This window comes from Morone saxatilis, unplaced genomic scaffold (genome assembly GCF_004916995.1).
Source record: "Morone saxatilis isolate NCDOM2014 unplaced genomic scaffold, NCSU_SB_2.0 Contig7, whole genome shotgun sequence".
Taxonomy (NCBI): domain Eukaryota; kingdom Metazoa; phylum Chordata; class Actinopteri; family Moronidae; genus Morone; species Morone saxatilis.
In genome coordinates, this window is record NW_023340246.1 from 11231572 (window position 1) to 11246720 (window position 15149).

General features: G+C 40.3%; 2 protein-coding genes across 2 annotated transcripts in view; one reads left to right on the plus strand and one right to left on the minus strand.

The window, feature by feature from the left end:
- The window catches only part of LOC118340492 (dihydrolipoyllysine-residue succinyltransferase component of 2-oxoglutarate dehydrogenase complex, mitochondrial-like), a 7016-nt gene extending 306 nt beyond the window's left edge, over window positions 1-6710 (plus strand). Inside the window, exons 2-15 of the mRNA XM_035678509.1 lie at window positions 2140-2173; window positions 2485-2527; window positions 2670-2734; window positions 2824-2898; window positions 3017-3072; window positions 3170-3278; window positions 3650-3790; window positions 3934-4001; window positions 4119-4216; window positions 4452-4582; window positions 4705-4778; window positions 4880-4963; window positions 5120-5287; window positions 5391-6710. Coding sequence (XP_035534402.1) covers window positions 2140-2173; window positions 2485-2527; window positions 2670-2734; window positions 2824-2898; window positions 3017-3072; window positions 3170-3278; window positions 3650-3790; window positions 3934-4001; window positions 4119-4216; window positions 4452-4582; window positions 4705-4778; window positions 4880-4963; window positions 5120-5287; window positions 5391-5525 — 1281 coding nt within the window. The 3' untranslated portion in view covers window positions 5526-6710. The remainder of the gene's footprint in view (window positions 1-2139; window positions 2174-2484; window positions 2528-2669; window positions 2735-2823; window positions 2899-3016; window positions 3073-3169; window positions 3279-3649; window positions 3791-3933; window positions 4002-4118; window positions 4217-4451; window positions 4583-4704; window positions 4779-4879; window positions 4964-5119; window positions 5288-5390) is intronic.
- Window positions 6711-10360: 3650 nt separating this feature from the next.
- LOC118340963 (leucine-rich repeat-containing protein 74A-like) lies at window positions 10361-14567 on the minus strand. Its single transcript, XM_035679131.1, has 13 exons — window positions 14338-14567; window positions 14073-14245; window positions 13690-13797; window positions 13453-13546; window positions 13284-13333; window positions 13062-13140; window positions 12118-12203; window positions 11824-12018; window positions 11593-11688; window positions 11345-11473; window positions 11058-11162; window positions 10855-10940; window positions 10361-10403 (listed from the first exon to the last, which is right to left on the minus strand). The coding sequence occupies exons 1-13, from the start codon at window positions 14534-14536 to the stop codon at window positions 10361-10363; spliced, it is 1443 nt and encodes a 480-aa protein (XP_035535024.1). The 5' UTR covers window positions 14537-14567.
- Window positions 14568-15149: the final 582 nt, after the last annotated feature.

Consider the following 15149-nt stretch of genomic DNA (forward strand, 5'->3'; position numbering starts at 1 on the left):
CAGACAGGCAGACAGGCAGACAGGCAGTAGCAGTATCCCATTAACTATCTTGACTCTTCCTCTGAGACTACAAGCCGCACTTATTGTTAGCTTTTATCCAGAAAGTCCTAATAACACGAGTAGGTAGCGTTAACAAGATAACAACAATAACCTCTGTCCCCTTTATTTGTTTATTATTATTGTTATTATCTCCTGTTTAAATGGCTCAATCACTGGCTTCCACTCTACTCGACAGGCTCATGTTAGCATGTTATGGAGCCGTGTGGTGGTAAGACTGGTTGTTGTTGAGCTGACAGAAATAGCCCATGTTATGTTCGACATGTGTGTGAAGGTTGAGGGGGGATAACCCTCACAAGTTCAGCTGTCTGTAACACGATCACGGTTGCTGCTAACTTAGTACCATGAGCCCTTAGTACTAACTTAGTCTGGTCTACTTGATGCTGGGTTGCTAATGGAGTAATGGCTGCAAAGGGGTCTTGAGAAACAGACCCAGCTGCATGTTAATGAGGTTTAATTGGTTAAAAGTAGTGCAGTGCAAAGCCACAGCTCTGCAGCAAAGAGTGGCTTCATGAAGAGAGTCTGGTGTTGATACAACTTGAGTCATTTTTGTTGGCTACAGTTTGTGGTGGTGTTGGATTGTGTTGCATTATACCGACTGGTGTTTCTGTTATACTGTCCACCCCGTTTAAAGCAGTGAGGTTAGGCTGAATAAACAGAAAAACACCTCTCTGTATAATGCAGTGTGGATCAAAAGTACATCCAAAATGACCGTACAGGTGAATCAACACCTCTAAAAAAACTCAACATTATAACCTCCATGAAGATAGTGTTTATTGCACGATGGTTGAATTAGACTGCATTGGTTTTAGCTAAGTGTATCTAATAATAAACTCGTAACTGGGAGGTGTGGTAACTTTTGGGGCTGCAAATAACTGATTGTTTTCCTTATCAATTGTTTAACTTGTAGATACTGTCTTTATATATAACTGTATGGATATAAAGGGTAGGGGTGCCCGATCCGTCTAGAGTTTTAACTGAGGAGGAGGCTGTTCTAGTGGAACACATTGAAAGGGTTAATGCACGAAGGCAGAATTAAATTAAATATGTTGGTGATTCATCCAGCCATTGTTGTACTCTCGGCCCTCCTTGGAACAGCAGTTGTTCTTGTGACTTTGCGGCTGCGTGCCTACACACGCTTCCATCGATTGTAAATCGTTTGGTTCATTTCTGAAAACTCCACCCTCATCTGGCATCCCACATCAGTAGGTTTAGATTGGGATCAAAAGGGACTCCGCGAGACAAACATCCGCTTAGAAGCAGCCAGAACTAGGCAGGCTTCTTCACCAGAGGCCCTGAGAGACCCACCCAAGACCAAGACATGACTCAAAACATACGGCAATGCAGCGCAGTTAACTGTACAGCTGCCTGTTTCTGTCAGCAGTAGAAAGTCCAGTGGTTTGACTGAAAGTTAAACCACCTTATGCACTGAAACCCCTCCCCATTAAAGTTGTGTAGTGATAAGCCCCCCCCCCCCCGATCTTGATGCATCTCCGTCTATGATTGCCAAAAGCCACGCTCATTAGATATATGGCATTTTGCTTTGTGACATAACACATTTGCTCATTTCTTTTAAAGTTATATGTCTTATAAAACTGTAAAAGCTGCAACAATTCATTGATTTAGTCAATTAACAGCTAATTAATCTGTGACTGTTTTGACGAGCCATTAAACATTAAAGCAAAAATGCCCAAAGTTCTCTGCTGTCTGTTTTCTAATGTCTCCCACTTTCTGTTTTATATCATTTAAAACTGAATGTCTTTTGGCATTTTACCGATTGATTGAATAATCGCTCGTATGCAGCCCTAGTCCATTGATGTGGTGTCAGTGGAGGTAGTCTTTGTTTCAGTCCAGATGAACTTTATAGTGAGTTTTTAAAAGCAGGATTAATCTCATTATTCTGTTTTTGTGTCAGAATTTACTGGTGAATTTATTTAGATGTTTTACAGATTGAGTAGATTAAAAACAATTTCATTATTTAACCCGAGTGTTAGATTTAGGGGTAGATTTCGCCACTGTAAAATTCCAAACACCACATATACATGGATACATGTGAAACAGATTTTTTCTCTCTCTTTTCAGGCCAATAATGTGCTCGTCCGACAAAGTGCATCAGGTACGTGTGCTCTTAAGTAGATTAGACTTTTAGTTGGATTTGAGGACCTCATCAGTTAATGCAACATCTAAGAGTCCAGTCTTCATTTTATCGCTCATGAATAAACAAGCTCTATGAGTGGATCATCTGTAGAATCAGTAATGCTTATTGAATGGCTAAGATGCCTCAGGAGCCCACAAGTGGTTAATAGTAGCTTTCAGAGAACTCCGCTCATGACTCATGTTAGATCCTCGGGAGAAGCAGTAGTTACAGCTTTTGTTGATTTTCTGTCTTCTTTCTCTCTTTTTTTTTTTCCCTTTTTTCATCCTAAGGTCTGTCCGTCTGCAGCCGGCTAGTTTACAGGAATTCTCAGCCGTAAGTGCTTTCTCCCATTCTGTTTTCTGCCTTTAATGCCCTTCTGTGACCACTTCACGTGTAGAAAGTCACAATGATGCATTGTTAGAGTAAGAGTTCTCTAAAAAAATGCAAGTAATTGTTTTGTTTTGTTTTCTTGTAGATGTGAATTTCCATCATCAGCTAATGTCTTCCACATCAGATACTTCAAGACATCTGCTGTTCACAGTACGTGTTGCAACAGTTTTCAGCGTTGCGTACTGCCATCGACTCTGCTCGGTGTTTTAACTCACGCCAACTTTTGTTTTGTTGTGCAGGGGATGAGGTAGTCACAGTCAAAACTCCTGCATTTGCAGAATCTGTTACAGAGGGGGATGTGAGGTGGGAGAAAGGTTGGTATTTAATAAACATATTGTAGATGAAATATTGTCAGTGTTTCACAGGTGTCAGTCCATATTGTATTACCAATGTGCCAAATGTTAAAACACATGCTCTTTCATTGTGTTCTAGCTGTGGGCGACTCGGTGAAAGAAGACGAGGTGGTGTGTGAAATTGAGACTGACAAGGTATAAGATAAGAAAGATCATCAACCTAAAATCATCTGTATGTTGTTTTTGTTTTGTTTGGAGTAAGAAAATGACTCAAACCTTTTTGTATTTCCAGACCTCAGTACAAGTCCCCTCTCCAGCAGCTGGTGTCATTGAGGAACTGCTGGTGCCTGATGGAGGGAAGGTTGAAGGAGGGACGCCCCTCTTCAAACTCCGGAAAGGAGGTGTGCTTAGTTGAACGTCCGTTGTCATTTTATCACTGAAATAAACAAACAGTTCTTATTCTATACGTTCTTACAGGCTAGTGTCAGTGATACCTGAGTATCACCACAGTTTAGATACTTTACCTTGTTGTACAGAAAGGCTTTTTTGTTTGTTTGTTGCCTCACATAAGCCAAAGATGAGATGTGTCAGTGTGGATTTCCTTTCAGTGCTTGGTGTTGTTTTCAGTGACTGCTGTAGTATAAGTTACATATGCTGCTGAGAACCTACTCTGATTGGTTAAAAATGAAGGAGGAGGCAAAATGTGTATTTTGTGAATCGTTGGACCCAAACTACTTTCCCTTTTTTTGTTTGTTTTTTTCTGTTACCTCAGCCGCTGCTGCCGCCAAAGCAGCCCCTCCCCCAGCTGCAGAGGCACCAGCTGCAGCCCCTCCACCGCCACCACCTCCACCTCCAGCTTCAGCCCCCACTGCCATGCCTCCAATGCCACCACCAGCTGCCCAACCAAAACCTGGTGTGTTTTCTTCTCTTGTAATATAAATCTACATGCTGCAGAAAGCATGTTTTTATCATTACTGTGCTGTATGTTTCCGAATAGGCCACCAGCACTATTTCTCGTCTCCTAATGTCACATTCTGTCTTTCTCTCTTTGTCAAGTTTCTCCTGTGAAGCCCACTGCTCCAGCACCAGCTCCTTTAACAGTAGGAGCCAGAGGAGAAAACAGGGTAACGCACACATATGCTAATGACACACTTGTTACGTTTCATTCATGTGCTTTGTTTCTTTTATTGCATTCAAATATTACAGATGGTTCACAGATGGTTTGTTCTCCTTCTGTCCAGGTGAAGATGAACCGTATGAGGCTGAGGATCGCCCAGAGGCTAAAGGAGGCTCAGAACACCTGCGCCATGTTGACCACCTTCAACGAGGTGGACATGAGGTGAGCCACAGCAGCTCCGGAAAAGATTATTACAGCTCCCTTTGTAGAATATACATTAATCTAGCTGGGATTGGATTACAAGCCTCAGTACAAAAAAGAACCAGATTAACATTTCATGGCAGAAATTGTGCACAGCAATATCACACAGTATCATCAGATAGATTTGACTATAGGGAACTTTTTTTCAACAAATCATTGGCAGAGATTCTCTAATATGTTGTCAATGTTGTTTCAGCAACATTCAGGAGATGAGGACAGTCCATAAGGATGCTTTCTTGAAGAAACACAGCGTCAAACTGGGTTTTATGTCTGCGTTTGTGAAGGCTGCAGCATACGCTCTGACTGACCAACCTGCTGTCAATGCCGGTACGACAACACAGACTTACTTTTGAACCCTCTGTTGTGTAGCAGACGTAGCCATATATTATACTTTTTATGTTTGTTTTCTTTTTCACAAACTTTCTTCCTAAAATGTTTTTTAACTGCAGTTATTGATGATACAACCAAAGAGATTGTCTACAGGGAGTACGTAGACATCAGTGTTGCTGTGGCAACTCCAAAGGTATACCTTTTGGCTCTATAAAACTACATTTATGTATAAAAACTGTTACTGCTGAATGCTGCGTAACACTGAATACACTTTAATAACACACATTTGTTTAGGGGCTTGTTGTCCCAGTGATCCGTAATGTTGAGACCATGAACTTCACTGACATCGAGAAAGCCATTAATGCATTGGGAGAAAAGGTAAACAGCTCAATCATTGCATTGTTTTCAAATCTTTAATTGAAGAGCAAGAAGATATTTGTCATCTTAGACTGCAGTGCAAGTTTGAATCAAATAAATAGTACATTTTTATTTACTTCCATCACAAAAATGATAAAATCTTGTTGTGTGCCCAAGGCTCGTAAAAACGAGCTTGCTGTTGAAGATATGGATGGAGGCACCTTCACCATCAGCAACGGAGGCGTGTTTGGATCAATGTTTGGAACGCCCATCATCAACCCCCCACAATCTGCCATCCTGGGCATGCATGGCATCTTTGAGCGACCTGTGGCCATCAATGGCAAGGTGAGAATTTGTGTGTCTGTAAATAAAGACAGCAAAAAAAATGTCTGCATTTCAAAAGAAAAAATGAACGAGTAAACAATTTAACTGCTTTCTGGTTGGGCAGGTCGAGATCCGGCCCATGATGTACGTGGCGCTGACGTACGACCACCGACTCGTTGACGGCAGAGAAGCGGTGACTTTCTTACGCAAGATCAAAGCGGTGGTGGAAGATCCAAGAGTGTTGCTTCTGGACATGTGATGTTTCTCCCACCACATTACTCTCATTTAAAGATAGCTCAGCTGCATAAAGTTCCACGTCACAAAAGAAACGCACAAATTGTACAAAATCACCTACACCGCTTCTGTTGTCTCTTTAACTGTTCAGTCAGACTGCAGCAGGACATTTAAGTCTTGTTCCAACACTCCATATGGAGCTTTTAATACGTGGTATTATCTGTAGAGTAACTTGAAGTATCTGAAAACACGGGCCTTGGATAAATCAACCAAGCTAAAAGATTGCCATCTTCTATCAGTAATTGTTTTTGCTACATTTGAATATAATAGTCACATTTACATTACATGTCTTAAACATTCGCATATACAGGCTTAAAATGTTAAAGATAACTCACTTATGGGTGTGTTGCTGTTATACACATGTGCTCCTCAGCTGAAGCAGCAACATAGCAACATATGAAGCAGCAGACAAATACTTGCTACATCCTTGGCATAGTTGTGTAATCATGAAACAAAATGACTTCTCCAGGCAACAGTTGGCTGCATGACTTTCTCCCTTGCTTGTTAGTTGGTGCTCCTGGGCCACTTTTCCCACAGCGGGGCCAAGCAGAGCTGACTCAGATTAGTTCAAGATGTTTTTAATGTTAACACAGGATTGAAAGAATTCCTCGGTTTGCTGCTAGTCATTGTTGCCATCAACAGTCTGGGAAAAGTAATCAGCGACCTGTCTGACGAGCATGTGTTCGGATCACTTATGTCCCTGCTTGACATCGTCATCCGTGTCCTGTCTTTTTATTTTAATTTGTGTTAAACCTTGCCTTGCTGTTGTTGGGCAGATTCTTTGGCCATCAAAATCTAAAAATGTTGATCAAACTGTTGTGAGCTTTTAGTAAAACTGACACATGAATTCACTGTTCATTATCAGAAACTGTACAAAACAAACCAGACACTGTTTGTTTTTTAATATACATATATAAATATATATATACACACACATACATACAGTATACATACAGTATACATACAGTATATATATATATATTGTTTATGGGCGATATGTTGGGAGTAATGTTCAAAACGCACAATTTGGCAGCAGGTTTTTATGTTGAGCTCCAATGTTGGATTTTCATTGTACTATCCTATATATAAAATACTTGTATCTATTTAAAGAAACAATTTTAAACATTAAACATCTCAAGAGTTTTATGTACTAAACTTGTCTTGCACTTTGACTTTACAAACATTGCACATAATAGCTGTATTACAATAAGTCCAACAAGTTGATACATTTTCCTTCAATTGACTAAACCATTAATCTGGAACAGCCGATAATCAATTAATCCTTTAAAAAGGGTCCAGTGTGAAGGATTAAGTGGCATCTAGCATTGTAGACTCCATCGCTTCACCCTCCCCTTCCAAGCATAAAGGAGAAACAACGATGGAGCCTGTGTTTGGTTTGTCCCTTCTGGGCTACTGTAGAAACATGGTGGTTTAACATGGCAGACTCCAAAGAAGACGACCCACAGCGTCTGTAAGATATGAAAGGCTCATTCAAGGCTAAACAAAAATCTAACCGATTCCCATATTCAGGTGATTAACTATCACTAATGAAAACATACCTATTATTGTCTCCATTTCTGCCAATAAGCCTCCTAAATGTTACACAACTGGACCTTAAGTTTACCGTTTCGGAGCAAAAAATTGGTCTGGTTCCACCCTCAAATAAGTTTTCCTGCGTTAGTTTGTCTTATATGCATCACAAAGTTTAATCTCTTTGGGTTTTGAATTGTTGTACAACAAAACAAGACATCCTGAATGTCAATAAATGAATTTAAGCTTATCTTATTTCCATGAATTGATAACAAACAGAAGGCACTTGCAGCACTGTGAGGATTATTGTGATGTTAAAAGCCAAGTGTACCACTCACTATATTCTGCACATTTCACCTTAACTTCATCTCCTAACAACAGACTTTGTCTCTTTTTTAAACGGCAAAATAAAAACAACGAGGCTGAGCCAAGGAACGTCTTCAGTGGGCAATCTTGGCTTTTACTCTTGGTGCCAAAGTCCATTTGCCTCCCGACACTATCTCTGCTGAGTTGAATTTTGCTGCCAAAAACTGATCTTCAAAGCCTCAATACCAGCCTACTGCCTCGGCATCTGAAGAAGCTCAAATAATGGGATCATCTCCTGACAAGTCTAAGGTTGGTACTCGCCTTTCTCACCCAACTTCACAGACACAGGCCAAGTGTGTGGCAGCTGATGTAGATACCCTGTCAGATATTCTGTTTTACGTTAAATAATCAGCAGGGAATGGGTCCAATGTAACTCTTTTTTCATCTGCCATAGCACCTTTACACAAATTCTGAACAACACTGTTTGAGGAAAAACACAGATTCATATATGATAATGATAAAGAACAAAAAAACCCAAAATTAAAATTACCGATGAGAATACTGGAGGTACAGAAGGGCCTGAATACAAGGCAAAACAATGATACAAGGTTCCTTTAATTTAAATTATTCTTAATTTTTATTACCGCTCAAGATTCCATTAGCGCTTTCGAGATCATGCTAATTGGCAGTGTGTGCCAGTGGGTGCATAGATATCTGAAGGGTTTGTTGGCAGGTTTTTTGTTTCGTCTTCAAAATTTGGCCAAATCTGTGAATTTCCAATTGGACTGCTCAATAAGATGTGGGTTTTAAGTCTTTGTGTCCATTCAGATGAAAGATGGCCCATTAGAAATTGGCAGCTAGCTGTTTGTTTTCATTAAGCCACATCAGAGAGATAATTTACCTAAATTATTCTGTTATTTTTTTCTATCTTTTCAAATAGCTAATTATATCAACGTTATTATATAAAGAATTGTATTTTAGTCCAACTGAAAGTGTGTTTTGAGTTTAAGGTGATGCCTTTATAAAGAACCAAAATGGTCCATTTATATTTTCATTCTCAAACACTTTAACTTTTAATTTATTAAGTACATCCTATAAAGTCTTATGAAAAGACTATTATAATATAAATATATTTAGTGGAACAGCTTAACACATTTTGTCAAATGCACAGCCCTTGTATTTATGTACAAACTAATTCCAGTTAACATCCTGTTGTGGTTCTACATTTATTAGATGATTCCATCTTTTTATGTGTACGCACCCTCATGAATGCAGTCAGGGAAAAGGGAAACATTTTAGTTACAGGTTAGAAATCTAACAGCTATCTATCGAGACTGAGTTGTCGGATCAGATAATCACAGGAAAGCATTTTGTTAAATATATATTTCCAGAGAGTGAATGAAGGGATGAAACTCTTGGGGCAACAATGGAGACGAATCTGGAGAAAGTAAAGAAGGTACAAATGATTCAAGATGGAGCAGGAAAAGAGAAACTGATTCAGAATCAGCCCAGGAGTCAGGTGATAGAGATATGTGGGCTATAAACTCGGTACAACATTGAAACCTGCTGTAAAATAACGGACATATCTTTTAAAACAGCGACTAACACTGCATAACATCTTTATTAATTTAAATTAATTTGCTGTTTAAGGGGTGTTTTACATCAGAAACACTGCTGATTTTCTATTAAACTGTTCACTTATTTGTTCAGCTTAAACTAATAAATGAATTCAATTTCATATTCCAAACATGTATCTATAACAAAGACCATATAGAGTGGAGTGAGAGTTTGAGTCGAGATTATTTTCAGAGGGAGACCTGAAGGTTCATTGTTTCATTCATTAATGGAAGACGAGACCGGCTGCAAAATATCCTGGGACCTCTCTGGCAGCCGGTTGCCGTCCCTTCAAGACAAATTTTAATTATGAGCAGGGAACTGAATGGATTTGACTACAATATTCCAGCGAGGAATGCGATAATGAAGAAGCATATCGCACTGACAGCTACTACAGCTCCTCAGAAAGTGATACTGACAGCGTTGGACTTAGCGAACCCAATGACGCTGAGGCTGACATGGAAGACGACCACCATGTTGAGGAAAAGGAGACTGTCTGGAGGAGACAAATGTATGTTTTAAACTGAAATGGGAAGTTTAACAGGGTTGCCGGTGTCCTGATGACCCAGGATACTATAGAGTCAAGCCGTTTGCACATGACTCACTAAGACAAGTGGGTGATATGGTTCCTCATGTCATTGTCTCCTCTGTGGTTACCACTGGAGCCACCTGACAGAAACGGATTGCACTGTTTAATATCGCACCTTGAGACAATTCATCAGCACACCCTTAATAATCCTACCCTGCCGGGCCTGCATAAGTAATGCTGCACATGCATATGCATTAGTGTGCCGTTTCCTTTACAGACCATTTCATTCAAAGCTAACCAATGTGGCGAAACAACTAGCTTGCATCTGGCCCTATTCTTTCCCTCCTCTCGGTCCTTTGATATGGATGCCAGCTCTCTTTTTCTTCCTCCTCTTGTTCTGTTGTCATACCGTAAGATTATTTTTGGATGGAGAGAATGAGGCAGAGGACCCTGTGGCCCAGCGGCGGACACAGCTGGCAGCGCTCAGGTGGGTGCAGCTGGTTGGTGTCAGAGGTTCAAGTATTCACACTGGACAGAATTGGGTTGAGAGAAGAACGACAGCGGAGGGAGAGAGAGAGGAAGAGGGATTCACTGAGGTCATAGGAAGCTGCTATTAGGGCATACCTGTCAGTGGTGCACAAAACCATTGGGTTTGTGATGTCAGTTCCTCCTTGTAAGTATCTATATTTTGTAAACGTGGTATTGTATGGCAAAAAAATGGAGGACCTACTGCATCTTGTCACATTGCCAGCATATAAAAAACAAACTCAAACAGACTCCAATAACTTTTATTTGAAGATATCTCCTCTGTTATCCTCATCTTAGTAGTGCCTGACGTCTCTGTATCTATGACAGCTCAGCGAACTGACTGCAACAGAGAGAGACAGCTCAAAGAGGAAGCTGGATATCACATTACTGTCTGACAGTCAACACAATTTGAATCTGATTTGGGTAAAGTGGAGTCACCAGTGTTGACAAGAAGAGAGAAAAAACATCTCCATGACAACTGAGCTCTGTGTACTGAAAACTGTGGGTTGTGTTTGAAAGCTCTAGAAAAAGCTTATAAGTGGACCTTGACTTATTTTGTCAAGCTACTTTTTTCCAATTATTTTTTAACCTGAAATCTGAATGATCCACTTGGTCGAGACACCGCTACTGTAGTGTTATAGCATAGTTTATTATATAAGTTTTGGTGACCTGACCCTAATAAAACTAATAATTTTGGTTGTTTTTTTCATGAAAAGTTGCATGTAATGATGTTTGTGTTCCTTCTTGACAGCGTATAGACATATACACACACCAGCTGAAGACTAACCTGTACATTATGTTGGCTGTGCAGGTCTTGTCAAACTTCCTGATCAACCACTCAAGCTGTCTCTGATCCAGAGGTACGTTCGCTGCCTGCAGGTAGTAATAGATATCTGAGTACGTCAGCCCAGTTAAGTAATCTTCTGATATGTCTTGTTCTTATTAATGACATGTACTAATGTATGAGGTTTCCAGTGCAATGTGCCTGACCTGTACAGCCTTCCTGAAGGCAGAAGTGGAGACATTCATGGTTGCTTCTTTATCCAAAGCCTGGAAGAAGTCCATGATGCTCTCATTTCGCTCTTCAAGGAATTTCTATGAAAGAATCCAGATCATGTTTCAAGTTTGTGAATCACATAGTTCAACAGTACACATAAAAAGAAAGAAATGATCTCTTTAGGATATGGTGGACATGTTTTTTGTAAAGTCATGAGAATAAACGTTCAATATTCAGGTATTATCCATCACCAGATCTCCCTCCCTTCCTGACCACTGACCTGAAAGATCTGAAGGGCCAATAGGTTCCTGGTGACCGAGCGTGTGATGCTGTACCGAACATTCAGAGCAGGACGCTTCTGATGGACTTTTTTCAACAGCTCCACAAAGGCCTCGCACACAAACACGGTCTGCATGCACACACACACACACACACACACACAGACACAGGCACATTTGTAGCACTGAGTCATATGTATATGAACTCATACCCATATGCTGAGGTGAAATGTGTTTTTGCTGCACTTACAGAAATATCGATCTCCGCCAATGCTGATTTCATGTTGTTGCTAACTGTTTTGAGCAGCGTCAGCGCTCCAGTACTTGACAGGGGATTATGGGAAAGCTAAACAAAAAATATACACACACCAAATCACCATTAACATAAATTAACCTACAGCTTCTTAAGAGTGCAAAAAGTTTCAAATCACCTTTATGATGACATAAAATACCAGTGCTACAGAATTGTCCCTTTTGTCACCTTGAGGACCCTGAGGGTGTCGTTGGAGGCCAGGCCCTGGCAGAGCGGTGTCACAGCCAGGTCGTCTATATGGTTACTGCTGAGGTCCAGCAGCACCAGCGTGCTGTTTTGTTTCAGTGCCTGACCCAGTGACTCTGCCTCTATGTGGCCAAAACCATTCCATGACAGGTGGAGCTGCTTCAGAGTCGAGTTTACCTCAGGAAAGGAAAATGTAAGCGACAAACAGTTATGATAGTGGACAGACCGTTAAAAAATACACTGAGGGCTTTTGCTTGAGTGTGTTATGTTAGTCACCTTCAGCCCAGCACTCAGAGCCACTGCGCCACGCATGCGAAGGTTATTCCAGCTCAGATTTAGGATTTCAATACCTACATTTGTGGCTTTGTGAAGGGGGAAACAAATTTAAAGGGTTACAATGTTTTAAACTGACACCGTTTATTTCTGCAAAGACATCAGTATATTCAGTATTGGTGGTAGTTTTGACTAGTATTTGGTCCAAATTGTACTTCTTTTCATCTGGTATCACACTTAACTTGGTGCTGCTGGAGCTATAGACTATCAAAACCAATGGAGAAAAGCACCCGCACACTCAAATCTGTGCAAGAGTCGTATTTATTTTGCTAGCGTTCAGTCAGAGACCTGCCTCGAGGCAGAACATGTGGAAAGTGGAAGCAGCGGTACACAAAGTTAAAAGAACGTCACTTGATGAGCCTTAATGCAGAACACCTGTGTCAATCAGTTGGGCTTGAGTGGCTTCATCAAGGGAATTGTAGTCCTAGGCATGATGGACTACAAGTTAAAGACTAACTATAGAGACACCAGGCAAAACATCGAACATACAAGATTCACAATATAACAGAAGAAGCAGAAACATCAAGTTTCAATCGTCATCAAACACAGCAGAAAGAGTCTATTATAGTTCATTCACAGCACAACGCTCGAGTCGAAATACTCATTAAGATCCAGTGGTTGCAATGTTCCTACGCAGTGGATCCAAAAAAGCTTTATCTGACATCTCAGATGTAAGTTGTAAACAGAGACTTAAAGCCTGGATGTCAGTCCAACAATATGCCCAAAAACAGTTTTATCATCTTTTTGAAAGAAAATATGCACAATGGCTGTTGTATTATTTCAGTTTATATTTTCTTACATGAAAAGATAAAAGAATAAACATTTAATTTGGAGATAAATCACTCTTGTAGTTTCTCCTACTACAGTCAGTAAATGAACTACTGTACCTAACATCTGACCCAGGTGTTCTCCTCCAGCACAGAACTTATTGTAACTGAGGTCCAGCTCTTGGACCACATTATCAACCTGAGGAAGGAGGAAAAGATCGGTTTTAAAGCTTAATTGCAATTCGGACTTGATTCATCTGTAAGCACATGGTCATGAAAAATGTGTCGAAGCTCAGATGCTCTTCCACCACCTGGATTCAGCAGTCAACGCATTGTACAAACCTTTAAAGCTTCAGTAAAGCACCTAGCAGCAGAATCATCAAAATCATTTCCTAAGGGAAGAAGGAGAAATTCATTTAATTACTTATCCAAAACAGAGTTTACTTGACCTCGTACCTTCCACTGTGTTGCAGTGATGCAGAGGGGAACATAAAAAGACGTAGTTGATCACCAGAGAGTTTGAGGTATTTGATGTAGTAATTGTCTAACAGCATTTTGGAGATTATGTCCGCTCCTTCAAAGCGCAGCTGGTTGTTGGACAGATTCTGAAGTGAAGACAAAAAAAAAAGCATTAGCTTATTCTAAATAGTTATTTTAAAAATGTATGTGAATGAGTTTGGAGTGCTGATACCACAGATTTAAACAGAACTGAGAACTGTATTCGACACGATAGTTTCAGAATAGTTACTAGACTCTGAATGGTGATGTTTCTTTGCAGCATCTCCATCAAATAGCGCGCCCCCTCTGCCCCGAGTCCGTTATCTTCCAGCTCAAGGTTGGTGATGACACTGTCACTCTGAAACAGGAAGAAATACACTAATAAACTAATTAAATGATTGACAGAAAATCTTGACCAGGTCCTTTTTCTTTACATCTTTGTATCCGTCTACATGAACTACATTGAAAATTTATAAAAACTACAGAATCAAGACCTCATATCAGGACATTAGTATCTTAAAAAGAGCCCTTACCTCAACCCCATCCATAACCTTACTTGTAAAAATTGAATTAATTAATCAAAGATTGTTGATTGATTGATTTATCTCGATGAATGGGATTGAAGGCCCTTACCTGCAGAACTATGGCGAGAGCTTTGGCCCCCACAGGTCCCACACCATAGTGGTTCAGGTTGAGATTGGGTTCATCCAGGTTGCGGAGGAAAGAGGAAACGGGAACGGCCCCTGTCCACTGACAGGCGTGCAGGTACAACTCGGCACGGGAATAACTCTTTCTTTGATTGGCATCTGAAAACATTTGGGACAATGCAGATAAAAAAAGGAGGAAGAGGTGAGGAGGTCGAGGACCGTCCATCAATATTATCCTCACTGTGACTTACTGTCTGTTTCCAGATCAGTGTCGTACTCATCGCCACTGTCGCCCTCCTGGACCTGGGTTGTGGGCAGGATGGACGGATCCGTTGGCTGCTGCTCCTCCTCTTGCTGCTCTTCCTCTTGCTGCTCCTCCTCTTGCTGCTCCTCCTCTTGCTGCTCCTCGCTGAGCTGGGAACCTTCACTGTCCTCCTCACACTGATCCATCACACCACAAGAAACCTCACCTGTATCTGCACAAACCCCTGAGGAGGAGACAGGTGAGGGCAGATGTTACTTCTGTAGCAGTAATAGTGAGAATAGAGTTCAGTCAACATCTTGATGGCAAATATTGTACTTTTTACTCCACTAGCTTTATCTTAAAACGAAGGTTTCTTAGCAGGTTCATATAATCGACAAATAAATTATGATGTAAGTATAACATATTAAGATAAAACCTTTTTGATCCCTGGGAGAAATCTTCAAGCTACCCAGCAGATAGAGTATATACAGTCGTTAAAATGAGTCCAACGCTTTCAACATTAAAGTGGCATTAATTCATAAATAATTGTAATACTATAATATATTTATAATATAGCTACACTATTCTAAAATGATCCTTTCTGCATTATGATGCCAATACTTTTGTACTTTTACTTAAGTAAGAATTTGATGCATGGTTTTTACAGACAGTATTTTCTATCTATTTTTTTATTCAATTAATTAATAATTAATTAATAATTATTATTTTATATAACTAATGTTGGGTTAGCGTTGGCATTTTCTCCCAGCAGATTTCAATAAGCTGACGACGGTTGGAGCAGACCAACGTCTGCAAGGA